This window comes from Malus domestica, chromosome 05 (assembly GCF_042453785.1).
Source record: "Malus domestica chromosome 05, GDT2T_hap1".
Taxonomy (NCBI): domain Eukaryota; kingdom Viridiplantae; phylum Streptophyta; class Magnoliopsida; order Rosales; family Rosaceae; genus Malus; species Malus domestica.
This window is the reverse complement of record NC_091665.1, coordinates 35,599,609-35,625,266: the sequence shown is the minus strand read 5'-3', so window position 1 is coordinate 35,625,266 and position 25,658 is coordinate 35,599,609. Positions and strand designations below refer to the sequence as shown.

At 35.0% G+C, this 25,658-nt stretch overlaps 2 protein-coding genes and 1 long non-coding RNA gene across 4 annotated transcripts; 1 reads left to right on the top strand and 2 right to left on the bottom strand.

The window, feature by feature from the left end:
* Window positions 1-2,248: 2,248 nt before the first annotated feature.
* On the bottom strand, window positions 2,249-5,742 carry LOC103435378 (metal tolerance protein 10-like). 2 transcript variants are annotated; one of them, XM_017332084.3, is made up of 7 exons: window positions 5,626-5,742; window positions 4,393-4,602; window positions 4,194-4,306; window positions 3,754-3,999; window positions 3,358-3,438; window positions 3,007-3,237; window positions 2,249-2,827 (listed from the first exon to the last, which is right to left on the bottom strand). In XM_017332084.3, exons 2-7 carry the CDS (start codon window positions 4,577-4,579, stop codon window positions 2,471-2,473), a joined length of 1,215 nt encoding a protein of 404 aa, XP_017187573.2. In that variant the 5' UTR covers window positions 4,580-4,602; window positions 5,626-5,742; the 3' UTR covers window positions 2,249-2,470. The 2 variants fall into 2 exon arrangements, with proteins under 2 accessions (XP_017187573.2, XP_008371992.2); XM_008373770.4 differs by having other exon boundaries at window positions 5,537-5,677.
* A 1,832-nt stretch (window positions 5,743-7,574) lies between these two features.
* LOC103435380 (uncharacterized) lies at window positions 7,575-12,595 on the top strand. The gene is made up of 11 exons (XM_008373771.4): window positions 7,575-7,790; window positions 8,518-8,579; window positions 8,997-9,133; window positions 9,648-9,706; window positions 9,840-9,863; window positions 10,386-10,468; window positions 10,585-10,649; window positions 10,893-10,942; window positions 11,321-11,422; window positions 12,084-12,143; window positions 12,247-12,595. The coding sequence occupies exons 1-11, from the start codon at window positions 7,788-7,790 to the stop codon at window positions 12,352-12,354; spliced, it is 753 nt and encodes a 250-aa protein (XP_008371993.2). The 5' UTR covers window positions 7,575-7,787; the 3' UTR covers window positions 12,355-12,595.
* Window positions 12,596-22,757: 10,162 nt separating this feature from the next.
* LOC139195964 (uncharacterized) lies at window positions 22,758-24,182 on the bottom strand. Its single transcript, XR_011581050.1, has 2 exons — window positions 23,980-24,182; window positions 22,758-23,166 (listed from the first exon to the last, which is right to left on the bottom strand). It is a non-coding gene; the product is annotated as an uncharacterized lncRNA (long non-coding RNA).
* Window positions 24,183-25,658: the final 1,476 nt, after the last annotated feature.

Genomic DNA, 25,658 nt, shown 5'->3' with positions numbered 1-25,658 from the left:
GAAATTGTTATTTAAATCACTAGATAAAGAATGGAAAATGTCGGTCAGCTGCTCCACAAACTCTTGAAATTGATAGTTTAATGGAAGATTTCAGGGATTGGAGGATTATTTTTTTAAGAGTATATTTGGCCCAGTGAAGCAAGAGGTGACTTTTGGTGCAAGGAATATGTACCAACTATAACTTAATTAGTCTATATTAAATGTGTGTGTGGAAGGAACCATACTATCATATTGGAAGAATTTGGTGTACGTGAAGAGTGCCTTTGATATGACCAAGAATATATTTCTAATTTCTATCACCACGCGAGAAGATCTTGTGGAGCATTTGTAAACAAAAGTGTATTTGCATCATTGCATTTCATTTTACATCGTGCACACTTGATAACATTTAAAATTGTATTTGTTGCAAGATAAAATATTGAGGAAACTTGATATAAGTTTAATTTTTTTAATCAATGTTAGGAATGGTCCAGTTTCTTAAAATAAGTACAATTTCTTAAATTTACGATTATTTTATTATCAATAAGTATTATTTATTGATAAGACTTTATTATACAAATTAATTTCTTTTTAATTATCTCTTTATTTATTTATTTGTTATTTTTATTTTTTTTTCTTGTGTTCCAAACCCTATTTATAATTTTTATTTTTTTATTTTTATAATCAACCTCTATCATAGGTACTGTTTAACGTATCTTATTTGTAGGTATTATATTTTTGTATGATGTAATTAGGTTTCATATCTCATTTATAGGTAGAATATACGTTTAATTTTCTATCTACCTCCCTCCCTCTTATTATTACTAAGATAATATCGTTTATTTAACCAAAAAAAAAAAAAAATTGTCTATCTACCTATGCCATAGGCTTTTTTCATAGTCTACCAATAACATAGATTAATTGTATTACATTTTTTTTTCTTTTTATAATATACCTTTATCACAAAAGTTAATGAATTTACATTTTTTATCTAAAAAGACAAAATTGAGTAATTGATACAAAAATATGTGATTAGATAATTGAACTCAGTCGTAAAAACAACCTATACTTTTTGGACTTAGATCTAAAAGCCCCTAAAATATTAGGAAAACTAATGAAAATGGCTTGAAAACTTTGAGTTTTAACGATAAGGACAAAATAAAGGGTAAAGTGAATAGTATCAGGTTTGACTTTTTAGTGTAAAAATGTGGTTTTTCGTTAAAGTGAACAGTACGCGGACTTTTCGTTAAAACTCCCTAAAATATTACTCTGTCTTTTTCTTTCAAAAAGTGGACCAGTTGATGGTTTCGCCACGACAGTCCACCCTTCCAGAGACCGGGAAGACTCACAAATACATTTCAACCTCCCTCTAGCCACTATCGTGTGATTCACCAGTATCAAGAATTAAACACAGTACGTGAGCCTTCCCTGGCTACTCCTTAGGGTATAAGTACAGTGACATATTTTATGGGTTGGAAACCGAAGTGACACACGAGTCAAAATTTTGGAGTGCTATTGGACGGCCAAACATACATAGTTTTCATTTTTGCGAATTAGTTTATGTAATTTATCAATTCTTGCAATTTAAGTCCAATTATTTCTTTTGTTTTCCGACAAAATTAGAACTCTAAGACCATGAGTGAGGTGTTGTACACTTATATAATGTTCCTCTTGAATCACATATGCCACTCATGTACTAATCCCATTAAGAAAAAAATTAAGAAAATTAAGACATGTTTTTGAGTTGCAACACTACGCAGTGGCTTGAACAAAAACTAAGTAGAACTTCGACCACGTTTCAAAGATCATCAATGGGCCTATTGGATCTTTACACTTTTGGCACCAAACGATTCTGGAGCAGTTTTATTGGGCTTGGTTGAATGGACTTTGAGATTGGGCCATTGGAGTCTAAACGAAGCCCAATTGTGAAACTGATGGATTGATGATGCATGAGTTAAACACTTCACAGTTTTTTTATTTTTTTTGAACATATGATATTATTTACGGGGTGAGCTAGTTTCACAATGGACTAGAAATAAAATGGTTCAAATTCACTTTTGTCAATAATCAAACCTAAAACATCTCTTATACAAGTGAAGAGGAATATCACTAGACCATAATCATAAGTGGCCGCAGTTAATTGAATTGAACAATAAAAATCTAAAATAAACAAGTTTGAACTTATGAGTCTTTTTTTTGTAAAAAATACAAAACTTTCTCTCTCCTCTCTCTCTCTCTTAAATACTCGGTTTCCATTTTACTCGGGATATATTAAATTCAAATCTCATAAATAATAAAGTGTTGGAACAAATTGTTGTTTACAATCAATCAAATCATAAATATTTCAGTAAGCTTCAACCATTGGAATTGATTCTTTAACAAAACTAAAAATAAATATTGTTTAAAACCTTAAACAACCCTTGTACAATAATTATAGCACCAAATAAAAAACACATACTTCTATTCCACTCTTCATGTCTGATTTTATTGATCAAGATGGTGCTAACTTAGCATTGTTGTGCTCAGGCCTGTGAGTAGTGTCAAAGTCGACATGAACGAAAGCTCGTTCCACCTCAGGAAGGTTTTCGATCTTTTCCTGAAGCGTCTCTCCGATGTTATGTGCGTGGCTGAGAGACATGTCTCCGGACAAGACAATGTGAACCTCCACAAAATAGTTGCAGCCAAAAGTGTATGCTCTCACTGTCTCAATGTGCGTGATCTCCTTGTCATGGTTCCATATCAGATATGTCAATTTTGCCAAGTACTCTGCTGGTGCTGTCTTCCCTATCAGTGACCACACATTATCCATCACTGTTTTCGCCCAGTTCCCCATTGTGTACAAAGCAATCTGCATCCCATTGCGTTTCGAAATTCAGTTACATTTGTTGCCTTAAAATAGTTCAGGGTTAAGTAGTTTTTCATCTTTGTGTTTTGTTCGGATTTTCAAGGATAACAAACAAGGTATTGCAGATACGTGGCCTAATTAACAAAATTAGGTGTTAATTAGTTAATAGGCTGATTACTTACAATGATAGCTCCAACAGGATCAAGCCACCAGTAAAACCTGATTGCTAAAACTGCAGCTGCAAGACCAATTCCGTTAGTGATGACATCAAACAGATGATCTTGAGCGTAAGCTCGAACAATTTCGTTCTTGAATCTACGACAATACACCATCAACACAAACTTCACAACTGTTGCAGACACCATTATCCCAATCATCCATTTTTCTTTCACTGGATCCATATCAGGTTGAGTCTGCATGAAAAAAAAAATTATTATAATCGCCCTATCGACAAATGTGATGCTAAAAATTTCATTCGATATCTTGCGCTTAAGATTTCTTGCGTTACAATCAACTAGTGGACTCTTGAATACCTTTGTGAGAAGTTGCCGCCCAGATTCGAACAATATTTGTAGTCCAAGAGTTGCCATTACAGATGCAAAAACAACAATTCCCTGCAATGCATTTGAGATTTAGTGCATGAAGTAAAGTTAGAACTAATTGTCCGAAAAATTAGGATTCATATTCTCATGAACATAATCCTACAAAATCATTGATTTATTGTTGATTCAGTGCCATGAGATTGAATTTCCAATGTTCTCTCAATTGCTAACCACCGAAAGGTACATCAGTATATGAAATACATGGCAGAATTTAACGGCTACAACTCGCTCAAGATTACAAGCACAAGGAATTCAACGGATGAATGGGATCCACTTCAAAGGCACTTTATGATATGCATTGATGTATAGTAGAAGGACTATACTTACCACAGGTTGCATCCGGGTTTTACCAATCGGGTACCGATACTGATTAGGTTTTCTCATTGCATGAGAAGTGAACCAAAGAATGAAGCCGGACAAGAGGTCTAAGAGAGAATCCAAAGTTGAAGCAATTACTGCCAAAGATCTGCTCTCAACTGAAGCATAAACTTTTGCCAGGAAAAGCACCAAGTTAGCCGCATTAGATGTATATATTGCCATCCTTTCATTTCTTGCAAGTTGGTTCACCTCATCCTGAAACCAAAAAATTCAAAAGGTCCCAAAATTCAATGCAACAATTAAGAAAAAAGCTTGTGCTTGAAACGTATCTTCTAAAGTGATCTTCGAAATCGCTTTAATCTACAGGGATGGGAATTTGAACTTGGATTCAAGGTGACGGGAAAATTTGATTGACAAACTGGCCTAAAACGACGAAATTAACGACAAACCTGTGTTAAACTTCCAGGCCAAAAACCCATCTCAGAAAATGAGTCTATCTCGTTGAATCCTTTGAGAAGCTTATTCTGCCTCTTGTAATATTGCGCAATTTTTCTCTGCCTCCCTGTGATGGAATTAGAGAGAATTTCAATGCTAATTTGAGTTTGATAATACGAAGGGGACTTAAGAGAAAAGGACTTAACAGCTTACTTAATGAGTTTACAAAAGAGCCAAGGCCAAAGTAAGAATCCATGCTTCTCTCAGCTGGAAGGTTGAATCCATCCATGTTGAGCCTCCACGATGCCTCAGTTGGCACTGTCACAGTCTCTCCCGTCGCGTCCGGCGACAAGAGCTCGGTCCGGTAATCCGAAGATTCTGTTCGAAGATCCGCCACCATGTTTTCTCAGCAGAAAGAGTTTGCTAGGAAGACAATGAATTGCAGCTCAATATATAAAGAAAAACACAGGCAAATAAACAAATACGGCTTACTTTACTAAACTGTAAACTAATCCAAGTGAAGAAAGAATATTTTAGAAACTTTAAACTGCTATTTAAATCGGTAGATAAAGCATGTAAAATGCTGGTCAGATGCTACACAAACTCTTAATAGTTTCAATGTCAGTTTTCAGAGATTGGAGATTAGTTTATTCAAGTGAATTCGTCTCTAAGAGGTGACTTTTCGTAAAGAATATGTACCGACTATAATTTAATTAGTCTATATTAAATATGTGTGGAAGGAACCATGGTATCCTACTTGGGGCATTCGGTGTGCGTGAAAAGTGCCTTTGATGAGAATATATTTCTAATTTCTAATGCCATGGGAGAAGATCTTGTGTCGGGCGTTGTCAACCAACATGTATTTGCATTATTGTATTCATTTTATGTGACGAGAGAGGTATGCGTAAGGCTTCAGGTCTGTTTTCCTCGAAATTGTGTTTCATTTGTGTCTTCTTACTAATATTTTGACACATGTCTTTTAACTTAATTCCATTAACTTTATTTATTTAACATTAAATTTTTTTTTAAAAAATCCACGTATATATACGCTCTTCTTTGATCTCTTCTTCTTATCTCCGGCGGCGGCTCCGGCCTCCTTGGGAGCTTATTCCCGGCCATGGGCTTCTTCTCGGTGGGGGGTTTCTCTGCCACGGTGGACTTCTCCGTGGGCTTCTTCTCAGCTTTGGGCGCCATCGGAAATTTTCTTGTTCCTTTTCTCGGGAAACAAACGGAAACTTTGAGAAGACGAATTTGGGAGGACTTTGGAAATTTGTGGGATACGCCGTTGGAAATTTTCTTGTTCCTTTTCAGCAAGAAAATTATAAATGGTTCAATAAGTAAGTGTGTGTGTGTGTACCTGATTCATAGCATGGAGTTCTTTGATCACCTTTCAGTTGGGAATTGTTTATTAATCTCACTTTCCAGTTCCACCACTAGCAGACTAACCTACGCTTGGACCGATTCATGTCTGGTGATTCCTCCGCCTACCAGCAAGAAGCCACGCGCCATCATCGAGTTCTACCAGAAAGCTTGAACAGAGAAGTTGTTCATTGAACAACCACCTAAAAGAAGGTAAAGAATCCTATTTGGGTTTGCCCACCTCGTTACCCCAACCGTTTTTTTTTATTATTTTGGATTATTTTTTGTAAATTTAAGTTTTAAGTTAAGTTAAAGGATATGTGTCAAAATATTAGTAAGGAGATACAAATGAGACACAATTTAAGGGATAGCAGACCTGGAGTCCATGCGTATAGGTGTATACGTAACTTTTTTTTGACTTTTTTTTTAATTGATAGGGGCCACGGATCCACCTATTTCGGGAGGCATTTTAGCCTCTTCCGGTCACAAGTCTAGCTTCCACACCAACAATGGGTTTCGAACCCAAAACCTCTCATTTTTAATTTGAAGGAAATCTTGCAATCTATCATTTACCACTGAACCACCATTAGGTGTATGCATAACTTGGAAAAATTTAAAGTTATGTTTGTTGCTGAGATAAATACTACACTTCATGATACATGTATAGTGGCATATTTTAGAGCTTTGGAGACCGAAGTGGCACACAAGTCAAATTATTTCTTTTGTTTTTCAGACAAAATTAGAACTCTAAAACCATGTGTGAGGTCTTTTACACTTCTATAATGTTACTCTTAAATAACACATGTCACTTTTGTTTTTCAGACAAAATTAGAACTCTGAAACCATGTGTGAGGTCTTTTACACTTCTATAATGTTACTCTTAAATCACACATGTCACTCACACGCTTCCCATCGAGAAAAAGGAAAAAGAGTAATACTAGGGGTACCAAAATTTATAAATCAAATTTACAAACCAAATGATGTGGTTGTAGATGATTGGATTATTGATTAAATGTTGATTAACGTACTTATTTCTTATTGGTGACACATCACTGGTCTGCGAATTTGATTTATAAATTTGGTCTCCCTAACATTACTCTAAGAAAAAATGAAGAAAATGAAGACATGTTTTTTGAGTTGCAACACTTTGTAAATTACAGGAGTTTATCATGGATATTTTTTTATTACAAGCGATATTTCACACTAATCTACAAAAAGAAGAGGAGAGAGTTTGAACTTGAAACGTAGTGGGTTGAAGAGGAACAAATAGAACTTCGACCAAATTTCAAAGATCCACAATGAGCCTATTGGATCTTTGCACTCTCTGGCACCAAACAATTCTGGACCAGCTTTATTGGGCTGTTGAATGGACTTTGATATTGGGCCAATTGAGTCCGAACCAAGCCCAACTGTAGAACTGATGGATTCATTGCATGGGCTAAGCACTTCGCAGTTAAAACCTAAAATAAACCACAAGTTTGAACATTCATTACTTACAAAATAGGCAATATTTATTTTTTTATTTTTTATTTTTTTTGTCAAAAATAATAAAGTCCTGCATTGAGTGCCCAAGGGTTGTCGCCAGGTAGGGCATAGCGTCCGGCAGAAGCTAAGGAGAGTGACCATGGACCATTTTGTAGTACATTTAGCTTTCACAGCTTGATTCACAACGGTCATTACATGCTAAAGATCGTCATGCCACATTTTATGAAACGTTAATACATGTGACTTTCGTAGTGGACTCCATATACATTTTCAAAATGTATCTCACACGAATTTAACAGTTGACGCACTTTAAAAGTAATCGTGTCACACATTTATTATCGATTATCAAATGTTAAACACGCAATCCTCATTATACATCTCCACTCATATTTAACGGTCAATGCACATTAAAGGTACTCGTATCACACATTTATATTTGATTTACGAAACATTAAACACGAAACGCTCAGTACATCCAAACGCATTTAACGCCCGTTGTTCATCGCCTTGAAAAAAAACGGTAAGAAAGAAAAAATGGAAAACAAAAAGCGAAAAGCAAAAACAAAACAAAAAACAAAAAAGGGAAATAAAAACCAATTAAAAACACAATATGCAGGGAACCCAGACCCCATTGAGAGATAGATACAGAGAGACTCTTCGTATGTATTTCTGTGTGCTTGTTACCCAGAAACTGAGCAAAACCCTAATTTTCTCTCTCTAAAAGCAGTTCAAGGTCTGCGATTTCATCATCGTCCACCTCAAAGATGGTGAGTACTCTCTATTTTTCAGCTGTATTTTCAAATTCCACGATTTTTGTGTCAAATTTCTTCGATTCTCATTGGTTCGGTTTCATGTATGCTTATGGTTCCTGATCAGTCTCTCGCTTCTCTAGGGTTACTTCAACTTAACTTTTTACTGTTTCACTTTTTCATGATTTGTTCTGCAAATTATAGCGACTTTTTCACTTGACTGTCATGCCAAAGTTTCAATTTTTAGTAACATTTCATATTTTGAGAAGCTGGGAGAGCTGAGAAAAGGGATTAAAAGATGTGTCTTTGGATTTGATAACGTACACTAGTTAAGGAGTTTTCGGGTTTTTTCGGTTGTGAGATTAGTTAACAAGAGGCTGTTGGTTTCTTAGATTTTGAAGAAAATTGATGCAAAATGAAATTTATGGCAGGGGAAAACCTCGGTGGATGTGAATTTGAAGAAAATTTGGTTTTGTTTTGCACTTTCTTGACGAAAAAAGTAACCTTTTGTGGTTGGTGACAACAACATAGAGATCATTACCCACTGTTTCATTTTCCTCTTATAAGATTACCCACTTTTCAGTTACATTTTTGCAGAGATTATTTATTGGATGTTGATATTATGCTAATCATATGCGTTCGTTTGTATTTGCGCGCACACACTTACATATACCTGAATCAACATGCGCATAGTTTGGTTTTGTTATCTCTCTCTCTGCTTCACCTTTGATTTTCTTTTTGACAGCACAAGTCGGGTAGAGGCCAACGTGAAAAGCTTCAGCAGTTCATCATGATAACCGGAGCGAGGTAGTCCGAAAAGCTCCAGCAAGTTCTGTTTTTCTTCATTTCGCGTCTTTAGATCAATGGCAGTTTTGCTAGCTTATGCATGTTATGCATTGATATTTAGAGCACCATTTAAAACCAGTTGACGTTGTATGTTCAATAGTCAATCACGAAGATTTTAAAATTTTACATTTAACTCCAACATAATTTTTGCCTTTCTAAGAGACATGTGTGTTTCTGTTGTGTTAGATTTGGTTGAGTTGAGCAGTTTTAATCGTCAGCTTGTATGTATCTTTTGAGTTGAATTGGATTAATTGGTTGCACACGCATATGTGCTTTGTATTAAACTGGTGGCGTGTATCGTACCTTTTTCTCTCCTTACTCTTGAGCAGTTTTAGTGTGATTCTTGGACTGAGAAGTCTAACTTCCCATCATGTGCAGTGAAAAAGTGGCTTTGCAGGCTCTGAAGTCTAGTGATTGGCATCTTGAAGGAGCGTTTGATGTATTCTACAGTCAGCCCCAGCTGCAAGCACATACTGATTCTAGGCATTTGGAGGAATTATACAATAGATATAAAGGCAAGCTTTACCTTTCCATTTACTCTTGTCCTCAATCTTAGACATTAGTGTCTATCTTTTGTTTCACATTCATAGCAAATTGAAAAGACAGAGATCTAAGTCAGTTTATAAATTCACACGCATGTGGTGTTATCAAGTTGTAATAGATGAATTTGGCTGGAATCTTAATACTTTAGTTGCAAACACGAGATTTTTGAATCTGAACTTTATATAAATGTTTTATATTAAAAAATTAATGGGATTGTTTTTTTCTTCAAGCTTTTCATCAGCTATGTCTTACTCAAATATATATTCCGATACTTGATTTGGTACATACTGATGAACTTGATGATTAGCAATAATATTGCATGTACAGATATAAATTTCTCATTTGTGATAAGTGATAGCATTGTACCTAAAATCAAATGACCCATCAAATGTTTCTTTCTTCTTTTTTTCTTTTTTAATTTTTAAACCAAAGTTTATATGGTTAGCAGAATTTTCTTTTCACTAGTAAAATAGTTTTTTTTTCCAGATCCACGTGCTGACATGATACTTGTTGATGGTATCAGCCTCCTTTGCAATGATCTTCAGGTAACTGTTTGGTGCAGATAGTAACTGTCTCAGTCATTTGTCTTTAATATTGTTGTTTGTTTCTTATGATTGTTTAATTGCAATTTCTTGTTCTTTTATTTTGACTGACATGCTAGCCTTCATTATTTGACAGGTGGATCCTCAAGATATCGTCATGGTACGTATATTCAAATAAACCTTTTTCTGGTCAAGATGTGCATGCCTACGGAGTTCCTTTCAAGTCTGCCAAATTACTATTTAGGCAACCGAGAAATTCAATTCTAGGAAGTTCTGTCCATTTGAGCTAAAGAGCCCTTTTGCTTGGAAATCCAACAGAAATTCTAACAATTTTAATAAGATTAGGGTAGATATAGTGGTTTTCTGACTGGGGCCTATTACAGTTGTGGACGCAGTCTAACATAGAATTCTTGGGGATTAAATGTTACATTTACAAGATTGGAGACTAATGTTTAGCGGGCTAAAATTTTGGGACATTGGTAATATTTACTTTGAACTGTATAAAAGAGAATTGCTATGCAGGTAATGACGAGGTTGTCATATGAAAAGTAAGCTTCATGAAAATCATATATATGGTACCAATTTGATCGGTTAACTTTTGTTTTTAGTTTGCATACTTTTTTTTTCAACTTATCCTTGTGACTTGGCTGGTGATTTTTGGTACAATGGGCTGTTGATGCAGTTAGTTGTTTCCTGGCACATGAAGGCAGCTACCATGTGTGAATTTTCCAAGCAGGAGTTCGTAGATGGATTAGAATCACTAGGGTAGGCACAAAGGGTTTAGATGTTTATTACATTCTTCTAGACCTCAAATATAATACGTACATAGTTTATAACCATGAGAGATTCAATTAACAGAAGTTTGTGTTATCTGATGGCAGGATAGATTCTTTGGACAAGTTCCGTGAAAAGATACCATTTATGAGATCCGAGCTGAAAGATGAACGTAAGTGAAATGTGATTATAGTTTTAGTTAAGTAATTAGGGTTTAGGGTGATTTTAACATTGTTTAGTGAAATCCAACGGAAATTCTAACAATTTTAATAAGATTGGTTATTTGTGGAAGATACTCGTGATTTTAACATGTATTTTTGTTGAAATAGCTTGACTGTTCTGTAAAGATTATTGATGTGATTTGAATTTTGCAAGAATACCTTTTCATTGCTGAAATGATCTTTTGATTTTCCAGAAAAGTTTCGAGAGATATATAATTTTGCTTTTGGCTGGGCAAAAGAAAAGGTATGTGCTTTTACTTTTTACTTTACTGCATGAAGATTTTGATTTGTTGTATTCTAGACAGTGGTTATCTCTCAAATTTGATAGATAAAACTAGGAAGAATTCCTTGATATATATTCTTGATGGGTGCGAATTTGGACTTGAAACATGTGCATGAAAACACAATTCATAACATATTCAACCACAGCTTCAGGAATAGTCTGTGATGCATATGTCATTCTTCTGATTATAGATAGTCTTCATGTTCAATAACTTAACAATAAGATTATTATTTTTTTAATTTTAATTTTCTGGAATAAATAATTATATGTGTGTGTGGGCGTGCATGTGCGCTTGTGTTCATATTCATATACACGTATATTGCTTCATTTTCATTTCAGGGTCAGAAATCTTTGGCATTGGATACTGCAATTGGAATGTGGCAATTACTGTTTGCTGAAAAGCAGTGGCCGTATGTTGAACATTGGTGTCAGTTCTTACAGGTAAGTTACGGAATTTAGTATTTGTTGAAATTAGCTACACTCAATGGGCTTGCAATAATCATTTATATTATCCAATAGGAATCATTGCCAATTTTTGTAACTCCTTGAGCGTGATGAATGTTTAATATGAATGCATATCTCCAAATGTGCACCACAATTTATGGCCAAGTAGTTCTGATGAATTTTTACAGTTTCTGTGCAAAATGGAGGCTTCATGTTGTTACCTTTAGTATGATAACTATAAGATAAAAGAAGTAAAAAAAAAAAAGCCTACTTGGGGGTTCCAAGCCTTGATTCCCGTATGCATGTAAGGCGAAGGTGCTGTGATGAACACAGGTGAAGACTCAGGGGCGGGGCCCTGGATTGAGCCGCTCTTACATACCTGGGTGGAGCCCAAACGAGGAAGGTGTTAGTGGTTTATCATTAGGTCCATAAAGCTAAACCGAAATCTGCCATTGTTCCACCAGTGGTGTATAAGGCCCTTATAAAAAATTTAGTCCTAACATCATTCTTTTACGAAATCATTGTCACACCTGTTACATCTTAGAAAGTATGTTTGCATTGAAATGGCATTATACGTCCCAAAGTGATTGTGAGAAATACAAAATTACCAGGAAATATTATCTTGATATATTTTCTCTCCTTAATTCCATCATTTCAGGCTCGGCATAACAAGGCAATTTCGAGGGACACATGGTCTCAACTATTGGAGTTTGCGAGGGTAAGATATCAAGCATCTATGTAACCAAAACAAAAACCGAACAAGGCTACCCTTTATCTTACCTTTTTATTTCTTTGGTTAACTTGATATTCCGTGTTTGTAGGCTGTGGATTCATCACTGTCAAACTATGATGCGGAAGGTGCCTGGCCATATCTTATTGACGAATTTGTCGAGTACTTGAAGGAGAACGGCGTAATCCAAAAGGGTTAATTGCCTGCCTGAATGGAGCCAAAACTGTTTAGGACTGCTTGAGTGGTGAGTTAGGAGTTTCTCTAGTCTGCATTACTGTAATTGAGTTGTGCTGCCCTGTAATTGAACTCGGTTCGTCTTCAAAACGAGACCGGCCAAAATGTCGAACTCTAAAATCTAAGATTATATTTTACAGTCGGTTAGATTGTTGACCTGGATTGTGTATTATCTAGTACAACATTTGCCTCTTTGTTTCGTAAAATATCTAGTACGATGTATGAATGAGTGAAGCCAGTGTTTGCATTCTGTCTGAACGAAAATGAAACTTGTATCAACGAAAGGAGAGATACCCTCATGCAATCAATAACATGTCACGTGGTGTGCTTTTATTGACAAAGAATTTGCTTTTCGAACACATGGTAATCATTCATTAAACGAGCGGTGGTAATCATTCATTAAACGAGCGATGCCACGGGGAACAAGGCATCGGTTGCAAGAGGAAATCGGAGAGAACCAAGAAAATGAAACATAAGAAGAGAGTTACAAAAAGCCATCCGGATATTGTTTACAAATGGCTACCTATAATTATAAAAAAGCTAATGAAAAAGGCTTGAAAACTTTGAATGTTAACAAAAAATCATGTACTAACTTTATTTAATGGTTAGGACAAAATCCAACACTAAACCAATCCAATTAAAATGGCCTAAATATTGACTTTCCGATTTTTCTTTCTAATCTCGCATCGCAGCTCCATCTCTGTCTTTGCCACTACGCAAAAACCACATATCTGACCCCCAAACTTAATTTTTAGCCGTCTATGTCTCTATCAAAATCGCAGAGGATCTCCGACATGCAAAATGGTTTGATTTTGTCACTCCCTCTTCCAAAATTTCTCACTTTGTCTCCTTTCTGTAAAGATGAGAAAACGACCTTGAGTTTTCACCATCGGCAAAAAAGCCAAAGTTAAGCAATTATTTTCACTCTCTCTCTTCGTCTCTGCGATCTTTCTATTGTTTTTTGTCTCTCGATTGAGCGTAATTAGTATCTAAAACGATGCATTTTGGCTTATGTTGTAGATCTTCTAAGCAAGGACAACAACTGCGATCAGAAATTCACCGTCTCGATTGTTCAGATTGAAGTTGTTACTCTGTATTTTATTTCTCCCTGTGCATCTCTTTTCTTTGTTTCATGTTATTATAGACTTAGATATTTATGTGCATGCATCTAATATTGGCAAGGATCTGAGCACAAATATCTCATAAAACAAAGGTATAAATCTTTGTTTTTGACTTTTTTTATTCAAATTGTTGTGCTTATCGAGCGACAAAACAACCAGCTTCTGATATATTTGTATATGTAGTTTATGAATTGGGCATGAAAATTTATTTGGGTGAAGTTGAATTCTACATATAAATTGTTCGCCTCATTGGTAAAGACCATCTTTTCAAATGCAGTAGCATACTAATTAAGGCAAAATGCTATTATGGGAGCCGAATTCTTGGTGCCATCATGTTTTGATTTCAACATATGCTTTAGACACTTTGGTTCTGTATATTTTCCATCTCTTCCATTCATCTTTGAATGGTCCTCTAGCGGTTAGTGCTTTAACGATTTAGCACTAGTAAACTAAACTGAATCAAATTTGTTTGTTTTTTATTTTTCTACTTGGCTGATGAGAAATGAATCAAATGATGAAAAAGTTGGTACTAAAATTTGTGTGAATTAGTGTATCTTGATTGGCACTTTGATGAAATTTGATCTGACAATACATGTTGAAGTGGAGGAGAAGCACATGCTTGAAGAGGAAGGGGAATGACCATAATGGATATAGCAATCAACAGGCTTATAAGATGCTGAGGGTATCCGCCAACGGGAAAAGAAAATCTAATGCATCCCATGCCGCATGACGAACAATTCTTGTGGGGTACATTGGACCTCCATGAGAAGTGAAGCTATACAAGCAACAAGCAAGCCTTTAACCTTGTGCTTGTGGCCGTTCTCAGCTCCTTGGGGTTCTTAGGTTTTGTCGTATAGACAACATTCAATTATGTAACAAGTCGAAATGTCTTCTAAAAACTGGTTTCTTCTTTTCACAAGTGTTGAATTATGTGTACAAATTAGAGCTTGAGCATCCGAAATTGATATTGTTTTCTGGACAAAATAACACACTATTTTGGAACTATTGTAATATAACCCACACTATTTCTAGAACTATAGCAAAATAATACACACTATTTCTAGAACTGAACCAAAATAATTGAAATCTTATTTCTCCACTCGCTATTTTTTTTTAAATGGTTATGTCTGAAACTGAACACGGGTATTATTTCTGAAACTAAACAAGATATTACACTATTTCTTAAATAGACTATTTCTGAAATTAAATATGAATACTACACTATTACTTAAATTGAATACACTATTTTTGAAAACTAAACACGGGCACTATCACTATTTGTTAAACTGAACACTGACTATTTCTTAAACTGACTATTTATGAAACTAACACGGGTACTATTAGGGATGAGCAATGGTTATAGCGGGTGGGTAACCGCGGTTATTTACCCATAACCGTTTATAAATGGTTAACCATACACATAACTGTGTACCCATTTATCCATAACCGTTTACCCATTTAACCATAATCATTTACCCGTTTACCTGTTGTGAACCCGTTTATCATTTTTTTAATCCCTTTTTTCACCTATCTACATGTTTTTTTTAACAACTTGAAAATTACAAAAAAAAAAAATTTCATTTTCTGACAATTAAACACCGTTATAGGTACATTTTAGCATACATTTCTCTATTTTAATCATTTAGGTCATCATACAATTCTAATAATTGAAATAATAGTTTACGAACGATATTTTTCTACTACACCCAAGCAAGTCTTTAATTATAATCCATATGATTACAAAGTAAAGCTTCTAAAAACAAACATTTTTCTACACTAATACCAGTACTTTCTGTTAACCGCAAGATGGATCATAAGCTTCAAGGAAGCTCTTTGATCTTTCTTCTTGTTGGCTTCTTGTGCTTCAAACTTTTTGTATACGAAAAGTTTAGCAACAAATACAAAAACGCGTTATAACCGTTAAAAATATTATAAATTTTACATATATTAAATTAAATGGGTAAATGGATACCCGTTATAACCACGGGTAATACCCATAACCAATGGATACCTGTTATAACCGCGGGTAATACCCATAACCACCCATTTAAATTTCACGGATAAACGGTTATACCCATAACCGTTTGTTCATCTAAACGGATACCCATAACCGTAACCGTGAACTTTAAATGGGCAGGTAACCACGGTTACCCAAACACATGGGTATTTTGCCCATCCCTAGGCATACTATTTATTAAACTCACTATTTATGAAACTAACACAAATACCACACTATTATTAAACTGACTGACTATTTATGAAACTGACACAGGTACTACACTATTTATTAAACTGACTGATTATTTATGAAACTGACACATGTACTACACTATTTTGTTAAACTCACTATTTATGAAACTGACAGAGGTACTACACTATTATTAAACTGACTGACTATTTATGAAACTGACACATGTACTACACTCTTTATTAAACTACTATTTATGAAACTAACACAAGTACCACACTATTTATTAAACTGATTGACTATTATGAAACTGACATATGTATTACACTATTTATTAAATTACTATTTATGAAACTAACACAGGTACTACACTATTTATTAAACTGACTGACTCTTTATGAAACTGACATGGGTACTACACTATTTATTAAACTGATTGACTATTTATGAAACTGACATAGGTACTACACTATTATTAAATTGATTGACTATTTATGAAACTGAATAATAACTATTTTTTATAAATTGGAGTTCATGCATACATGCGTGCCCTTCTAATTAATAGGGGATAATGCTAAAGAAAACCAAATTTTAAACCAAATTTACAAATCAAATGATAAGTACATTAATTAATGCTTAAATCATAATTCAATTATTTGATTTACAAAATTTGAAAAAAAAATTGATCTCGATAGTATTAACAAATAGAGAACGAGTGTGTATTAATAATTGATTGGCACATATATAATTATGCATGCATGGTAAGGAAGGTAGAATATCAACTCGGGGCTCGGAGTACCAATCAGTGACGACCAATAGTACATTTTTTTTTTTGAAGTGCCAAATAGAATAACTGTCTTTGGTTGGAAGAAAGGCAATACCATAAGGCGAACAAACAATCACATTTTAGGAATAACATTGACAAGGTTACTAATCCTCTTATTTAGGGAAGGAAGTCTATGATGATCACATAAAGCTTAAGGAGACTGGACCCTCTGAAAGCCCAAGGCGAACTTCCATTGCATGATGTGTCTATAGGCCGAAAGGTTTCAGATTCCCGTGGGGGCCATTTAGGTAATCCTCAAAGCCAAAATCATCCAATCTTCCATTCATAACTTCCAAACCCAACGTTGAAGAAGGAATTGGTCCAGCAGGCCTCTAGAATCGAGAATGGAATCCATATTCAGTGGAAATGCACTTCCATAAGTGGACCCCAAGATTTTTCCTATTTATCTGCTCCTGAGTTAACTTTGCCGATTCCAAAGTTGATTCAAGAGGGTCGTTCTTACCGCATTGACGTCCGAACTGAAGGGCATCGTTTTGGATTCCTCCGATTTAGTGTTGCTTCTTCCTGTGCTTTTCATCTCAAAATTTGAACAACAAACACATTAATTTTTGTCTGGTGGATCAATGATACTTGTAAATAAAATGAAGTTTATTTGTAACAGAATTAGATGACAGAATGCGTTCCGTTAGAGCAGTTCCACCGGGGAACCTTTAGGTCGGCACCCAACCAATCCATTCTAGCCGAAAAGATAGGCTGGCACCCAGCCCAAGCTAGTTTCTAGGCTGGCTCAGAATGTGTTGAGCTCTTGCCCGGCTTACATGACGCCAGGCGATACTGCCACGCCTCCCTCGACCCAAATTCGACTCCCTGGGTGTGGAGCACCTCATTGGTAAGCTCTGGCGAAGAGATGACGACTAGGTTGCGCTGCCCCATGCGGAAAAGAAAGCAGTCGCCGAATGTCTTGGCGAGGTCAGTGAGGCGACTATCACAGCGACGATGGCGATGGCGACGACCGATGGTGAGGCGATGATTGATGGTGAGGCAACGGCCGCTGAGTTTTGAAATGGTGATGGCAACGATCACGGTTACGAAGAGACTCAAATGGGTCTTTTCCAGGATGAGGAGGTCCATTTTTGGGGGAGCATTGGTGTGGTGAGTAGTTTGGTGGGAGTATGGAGCGAAATGCAGAAAGAGTTGCGGTGGGAGAGTGAAAGTTGGGAAGAAGCAGAAAGGATTGCGGTGAGAGAGTGAAAAGTGGGAAGAAGAAGAAGGGATAATGTTAGAAATTAAAAATTAAATTATTATTTTATAATAAAAATTAATAATATTTTAATAAAATTGACTAGGCTATTTAGTTTTAGGGGTGGAGTTGCATTTGGCCTATTAGTGTTCATTGCAGTCTATCATTGTTCACTGAGTGGATTAAATGGGCTGGGTGCTGACACATTTTTTTAGGGGTGAAATTGCTCTTAGGGGCAAGGCCTAGAAGAAAAAATTATTTCGTTTTGGGCCTTTGATTCAGCCCATGTGCGTTTAATGTTTGTGAGACCTAATATAAATTAGTTTTGTCCTTATAATTAAATATGAAGCCCTTATGGTTAAATAATAGTATAGGGTGGTTTTTAACTAAATTAAACTTAGCTCAAGCCATTTTCATTAAAGCTCCCATAATTATATAATATATGCCCTCCATATCTTATTTTATTATTGGATCCTTTCTTTTTCCTCAAATCAAACGATATTATCTACATTAACAGAAAGTCTCACAATGGGATAACAATAATGTGATTTTAATTTGCCTTTGATAGAATCGAACCTAAAACCTCTCACTTACATGTGAAGAGAAAAATCACTAGACTGTAGTACTAAATGACTTTCCTCAAATCTTATTCATTTGTTTACACTCAATAAACAGCCTCCAAGCACAACTACCACACTTTTTTTAAGTCATAAAAAAACAAAATTCTATTTGCCATCTTTGTGTGACAAAACAAGTATCGTTTTGCAAAACGTTACTAACGAGCCCTAGAATTTTGTTTTTCTTTATTTCCAAAATCCCAGTGGTCAAATTTTAAATATAAACTTGGTGATGTTTTTACATTCTAAAATAAAAAAAAACCTTCTTTTTTTTTTTAGGTCAAATGATATAATAGTTAGATTAGATATTAGATTAAGAAAGCGACAGAATTCGAACTCACATCGCAGTGTAAGAGTAACACTCCTCAAAAGAACGTTTACAATTGTTAAAGTAGAGAGCTCCACATTTTTGCCCCACACTAGGCCCAGGGGGGCTTTTAAGACATGCTTTCTAAGAAACCATATGCAATTTGCTAAGCTTGCAATTGCAAGACATGGAGATCAACATGTTTTTTGGGCTCGTGTTGTTGGTCTTCCCACTCCTCTTGCCATCATGTTCTCTCTCTCTCATTGCACTACATAACAAAATTTCAATTTTCTTCTTATAGTTTCATTCTGTTAGCATCGTTAGTTCATTCCGTCAAATGAGGAATTTCATAATTTTGATATTTATGGTTTATCAATATTACTCTTTTTTTAATTTTTTGTGTGTACTTTCCTTTTGATTAATTTGTATTTGTTTAATTTAGAGATGGTGATGCAAGTTGGGGCGATGGAGTCTAAGTATAGGAGCTGTCTATTCAGAGGGAGTACTTCGATGACGACAAGTGCTACATAATTTGCCAAAGTGAGGGTTTTGAGCGTGGCCAATGCGAAGGGATCATACGATGTCATTGCATGTGCACTAAGATTTGTGGATCTCCTCCGGGAGAACCACCGCGGTACGGCGAAGAACCTCCTCCATCTTATGGTGAAGAACCTCCTCCACCGTATGGTGAAGAACCTTCACCTCCGCATGGTGAAGAACCTCCCCTTCCGTATGAAGGAGCTCTAGGCGCGGCGGTGAAGATGGAAGACGTGGCGGACATGCATGGGGTGGTGGAGTGGCGGAGACGAGAGGAAAAGTCGTTTTAAAATGGCTGTTCCCCATATGTGATTGTACTTTGCAGAATAATTATTTTAAGTTCATAAATAAAGTTTCTATAGCTGATGTTAATCAGAGTTCCTACAGCTTATTGCTGATTATCTCTAAATCCTAAAAGGTTGAGATAAAAGTTGGTGATCCAAGGAATGCCACAACTCTATGCCAATATTCAGTACTCTGTCATGAGTATTAACATATATATCCAATAGCAACGGTAGACTTTCAGATTGTAATGTTGATGGTAGTGTTCTACCTCCCTGACTTGTAATCTGTGATCTCACTAAAGCTGAACCGGAGTATTCGAAAAGGAACAAAAATTCCATACATGTAAATCAAAACTATATAGTGTTGGGTAAATTTCAAAAAAATTACAAAAAAATTACAATGAAATAAAATTAGTTATTGTAGACAAGTTAGGTTGAGACGTGAGTATCTCATGTTTTTTTAACTAGATTCAAGCTCCTTGAGGTTTGAAAAAATTCGGTGCAATAGTATATCTTTTAACTTGTTTCTTTAAGAATACAACAATCTAATTGTGTGAATTAAACTTATCTGCATCAAAGAAAGAGTCCAAAGATCCACCACACGAATACCATTTTTTGGCCAGTCAGAAAACAATAAAAAAAAGGGAACTTTAACGAAAAGCACCCGTACTGTTCACTTTAACGAAAAACCACATTTTTACACTAAAAAGTCAATCCTGGTACTATTCACTTTATCCTTTATTTTGTCCTTATCATTAAAACTCAAAGTTTTCAAGCCCTTTTCATTAGTTTTCCTTAAAAAAAAATGGAGGAGAACGAGACTCGATCTTAATCTTTCACCGTTCCACTTGATGACAAGTAAGAACAAAGAATCACAGAAGGCCATCTGGATATTGTTTACAAAGGAAACCTAAACTATATACAATATCTGTCCTCCAGATACTATTTTATTACTGGATCCTCACTTTTTCCTCAAACATTATTCATTTAATACACACATTAAACAGAATCCGAGCACAAGCGAAAAAAAGACGACACTTTTCAAGTCAAGGGGCTTAAAATTTTGCTTTTAGGATTTAGGGTTTATTAAATTTAATTAATTGTATGGTGTTAAAGTCGAAAAGCTTCCACAGTTTCGTGCTATATATATGAAGGGCCATTGAAGCTGTTGAATACATGCTAAGGAACCATATGTAACTTGGTAGGCATTCAACTGCGAGACATGGAAATCAACAAGTTATTTGGGCTCATATTGTTCGTATTCCTTATCTTTTGCCATCAGGTTCTCTCTCTCTCTCTCTCTCTCTCTCTCTCTCTCTCTCTCTCATTGGACTAATAGTCGTTTAATCGGAATTTGCTTTTCGCCCTTAGTTCATTCCGGTAGCACTAGTAGTCCATTCCATCAAATGAGCACATAAGTTGAGGAACAAATCAACTTAGTTTACGGATTATAATAAAGTGAAAACAGAACAAAATTGTAACAAAAATAGTGATGAAAGTAAAAATACAAGTAATAAACTACATGGAACTCTTAGTGCATTCCCTTTATGTATCTATGACTTAGTCCATTCCATCGAATGAGCACATAAGTTGAGGAACAAATCAACTTAGTTTACGGATTAGAATAAAGTGAAAACAAAACAAAATTATAACAAAAATAGTGATGAAAGTAATCCAAGTAATAAACTACATGGAACTCTTAGTGCATTTTAGCCCTTTATGTATCTATGACTTTGTTATTAATATTATTTTTTGTTCTGATTATTTTTTATTAATTGTTTAATTTAGAGATGGTGATGCAAGTTGTGGCGAAGGAGTGTACCGTCTATTCAGAGGGATGTGCTTCGATAACATATTATTCCTTCTTTTGCACAACATCCCCCACTTTTTGGTTTTTTATGTTTGTTACAGATGAATTTGAAGTCTATCACATGGATAGATTATTAGCACTTGATATCTTAACCAAAAAACCGAGAAAAGTGTGGGTAGATTATTTACACCACTTTGGCCTGCCACATGATATTTTCGTCATATTAAAGAAATTGGTTGTTAAGAATTCTTATATAAAGATATTTAAAACAATTCATTTTACTTAAGATAACTAAAAGCCTTGTCACTTAGTACTGTAGTATAGTGGTATTTCTCTTCACTTGTAAGAAGGTATTGGGTTCGACTCTCGCTAAAGGCGAATCTGAACCCATTATTGCGAGATTAAAGCCCACTCTCTTCCCCTTAGGGTATATAATATCGTTTTTCAAAAAAAAAAAAAAAAAACTAAACTAAAAGCCGTAACCGGTTACGATTGCCATAGATAATTAATGGCTTAGAGCATCTTCTGTTTTAGTACAACAATATATTTTATTCTAAAAAACAAAAAAAAGTTTGGTTAAGCTATACAATAAGTAACCTAATTTGGTATCTACATGTACACTATCCTCCAATCGATGAAAGCCATTGTAAACTTTAGATCCACCAGTAATCAATATCAATATCAAAGTGGATCTGAATAGATCTTCTTTAATTACCAAATCCTTAAGTAAATCCATGCTACTAAAAAGTAAGGTTTTGGAAACCATACGTGACGTGTGATTTGATACTTTATATACATGTAAATAGAGATAAACAGGCTACACATGTACATCATTGACAGATAGAAAATAACATTATTGGTAGAAGGTAAATTAAAAATTTGAAGATTAAGACATGGAGAGAAACTTTGGTCTTGTTTTGTTCTTTATGATCATCCTTATAACTTCTCGTAAGTCTCTCTCTCTCTCTCTCTCAATTGAAAAAAAGTTACATATATATGCTAATATATTTGCATTAGAATTTAGTTAAAAGGTTGGAATACTTATTGATTATATGCAGGAGAGATGGTGATGCACAGTGAAGCAAAGATTTGTTCAGAGCCAAGTAAAACATTCAAAGGGATATGCATCATACAGAGGAACTGCATGGTGAGACGCCACAGCGAGGGGTATGGTTACGGCAAATGCTCACATGTCCTACGCCGGTGCATGTTCTATAAACCTTGTGACCTGGATCAAACTACTCATGAAATTTCATGAATATTAATTTTAGCTAGCTCCCCTTCATTAATCTTGATATATAAGATGTATAAAGTGTATATGATGAATCATTGAGATTAATAATAAATAAAGTCAGTGCTTGAGTTTTAATTTTTGTTAGTCTTTTTTAATATTAATTTCATTCTAATTTGGCGTGGTTACATGAGTAAACAATTTATTTTGAGAACTGTTTGATATTAATTAACATTTCAAAACATATATCGTGCACTATTTAATTTTTTTATTTTTCTCACCAATAACGAGTGCATAATGATAAAATGAAACACACACAAAATACAAATTATCTCGTTTCATGAACAATGAAGCGAAATCCCATTTTAAAGATTCTTATGAAGGTAGCATGCATCAACACCTAGATCGAATTATGGTGGGTTTGGCGCGCATCTCTGAAACAAATCTTGCCAACCATGACAATCGATGGCATCACAATAGTCGTGGCAGGAACATGACCACCAGTTATACCACGTGCACCACCCCGTCACGTGACCCTCCTCTTTGCAATTTTTTTTGCACTCGACGTTGTGCATATGGGTAAAACATTTTCTCCCACCGCCCCATGTTTTGCTATCGTCGGTCCTGCATAAGTCCGTCGCTGCCACTGCAATTTCTGCATTAAGTATAAGTACCATAAGAAACTACAATTATTTAATTAACCGTAAGACTCTTTACAACATTGAAAGCCCTATACTCAATTTGATTAAGTTTATTGGAAGAGGTGCTTCTCATTACGTAAAAATTTAATGCATGACAAAAAATGGAAAGAAAAAAATTAATTAAAATGTGTACAATTGAATTTCAACTAATATAGATGATCGGGTTGAAGTCAAGTTAGATTTGGATGGGTTTTTACTTTATTTTAACATGTTAGATCGGACTTGACACCAGATTGAGCATGGGTGGATTCGGGTTGCATCCTATATATATGGAGGGAGGAGCGATAGCGCTGACAACTTGTTTGAGCCCATTCCACAATGTACTATCATGATTCGAATCGTTCAAATTTAATTTAGAATATCATTATTTGGCTCTTCAATTATTATTGTGAACATTTCATTGCTTATTGACAACTTTGACTTCATCTATTGTCATGCAACAATTAGACAAATAAACAGCTTCTGATTTTAGTGAATTTTTGCATGCATGATCTTAATTTCAATAGTAACCTAAAAATTGATCGGGTCATATTATGCAAAATATTGTTCAGTAAGTTCAAACAAGTGGTTAATTTCATATTAAAATACTAACTGGTTAGAGGTTGAGTGATCCCCTATATATTTACTTAACCGTGTACTCATTTTTCTTTCTATATAAAAAAAAGAAGGGAAAAACTGTATTAGAGATTATTTTCCTTCGATGTTCTACCTTCCCTCTACAGATACAAAAGAAGGAAAGTGTAAACTTGGTAATGAGAGAGACTTACGAGAAGTTGAGGAAAGAAGCAGCAAGAATATGAAGCCAAACAGCCTTGTATCCATGGGTGGCTAAATGTATTCTACTCTGTATTTTTCCAGCTCTGAGTGCAATATAATTGTGATATAACTTGTTCAACGTCGAACAAAAGGATCGAAGAGAAACGGTAAGCACATCCTACAGAGAGAGAAGAGAGATGAACGAGAAAATGAATCTTTCATTCATTCTGTAAGAGTCATAACAAATATGAAAGATTATATACTTCTTAGCGTAATAACTAGACTTAACTAATAAAGCTAATTAGCTAATTACAACTCAATCTAACAAATAATAAAACTAACCATAATAGGTTATTAACAAATAGGTTGAGTTTGAGAGGTACTAGTAACTTCCACACATGCTACGCATGGGCTTAGGAAGATTTTATTGGAATTTGGAGGAAGTGTCATGATAAATAATAAAGAGAAAAAACAGGGAATGGAGAGAGAGAGAGAGAGAGAGAGAGAGAGAGAGAGAGAGAGAGAGAGAGAGAGAGAGAGAGAGAGAGAGAGAGAGAGAGAGAGAGAGATAGAGAGAGAGAGAGAGAGGGTGATAACATTAAAATAAAATTACTATAATACTCATGACTTTTCAAATAAATACAAAAATTCACCGACTTCCGAATCATTTAGTTTACTAATTTTTGTATACAAATTTATTCTCCTTAACATTATTCATATCATCATTTCAACTTCTTTTGATTGAAAAGAGTTATTTTAATATGAATAATGCTAAAGACTCTCTCAAATGTAGGACTTTCTGTGGACTCTCTGCCACTTCATGTTTCGATCTGACATGATTTGGCATGGGAATTGTGCCAAAAACATGATGTCACAGAGAGTTTATGGAGAATTCTACTTTGAGAGAGTTTTCTTAATATTTCTGTTTTAGTATATAGTAAATAGATTATATAGGTTTTATTTTGAATATCCGCAACATTTAAAAACAAAATCAATTAATATCATTTAACTTAAATGCAATGCTAATAAATTTCAATGGAGTAGTATAACGAAATATTTACGCTAAGAGGCAGAAGGGATATAGGGCCTAATGCATACAATGAGTCATTCATAATAATTTAGTATCAAATTCGTTATATATCTATATGAGTTGGACCTAAAATCTCAAGCAGAGATAAATATCACAAGATCATAATACTAATTAAGTAACAACTAATCACTAATTAATGCTAGTTACCGACTAAAAAATATAAAAACATTCACTAATATAGGCGCTGGGCGGGTGGATGGTGTTGGGGAGAAAACTCCCAATTTCACATAATATAGAAATAGTCAGGACGGGGAGGAGGGTTTGAGAATTGGACTTTAACATGGAGTGGACAATACAAGGAAAGGTCAAATTTTTTTACTTCAAAAATGTTTTTTTTTTGAAATGGGGACAACTGGTGGTAAGCCACGGTTATCCACTCAGTCCGGGGGCCGGGAAGACTCACAGATGCATTTCAGCCTCATTCTGGCCAAAAGTCTGGCTTCCACACCGGTAGCGGGTTTCGAACCCGAGACCTCCAGTTTTTAGTTTGAAGGAAGCCTCGCAATCTACCATTTACCACTGGACCACCAGCTCATGGTTTAACTTAAAAAATGTTACTCTTACCACATATTTGTATCATCTTTATACTAGAAATAAGAC

Excerpts from the sequence above, each read along its gene's own strand:
- LOC103435378 (XM_017332084.3), bottom strand. The coding sequence starts at position 4,579 with ATGGTGGCGGATCTTCGAACAGAATCTTCGGATTACCGGACCGAGCTC. Across the intron at positions 4,307-4,392 it reads CTCTTTTGTAAACTCATTAA|GGAGGCAGAGAAAAATTGCG; the intron begins GTAAGCTGTTAA and ends ATTCCATCACAG. Across the intron at positions 4,000-4,193 it reads GGCCTGGAAGTTTAACACAG|GATGAGGTGAACCAACTTGC; the intron begins GTTTGTCGTTAA and ends TTTTGGTTTCAG.
- LOC103435380 (XM_008373771.4), top strand. Across the intron at positions 8,580-8,996 it reads ATCATGATAACCGGAGCGAG|TGAAAAAGTGGCTTTGCAGG; the intron begins GTAGTCCGAAAA and ends CATCATGTGCAG. Across the intron at positions 9,864-10,385 it reads ATCCTCAAGATATCGTCATG|TTAGTTGTTTCCTGGCACAT; the intron begins GTACGTATATTC and ends CTGTTGATGCAG.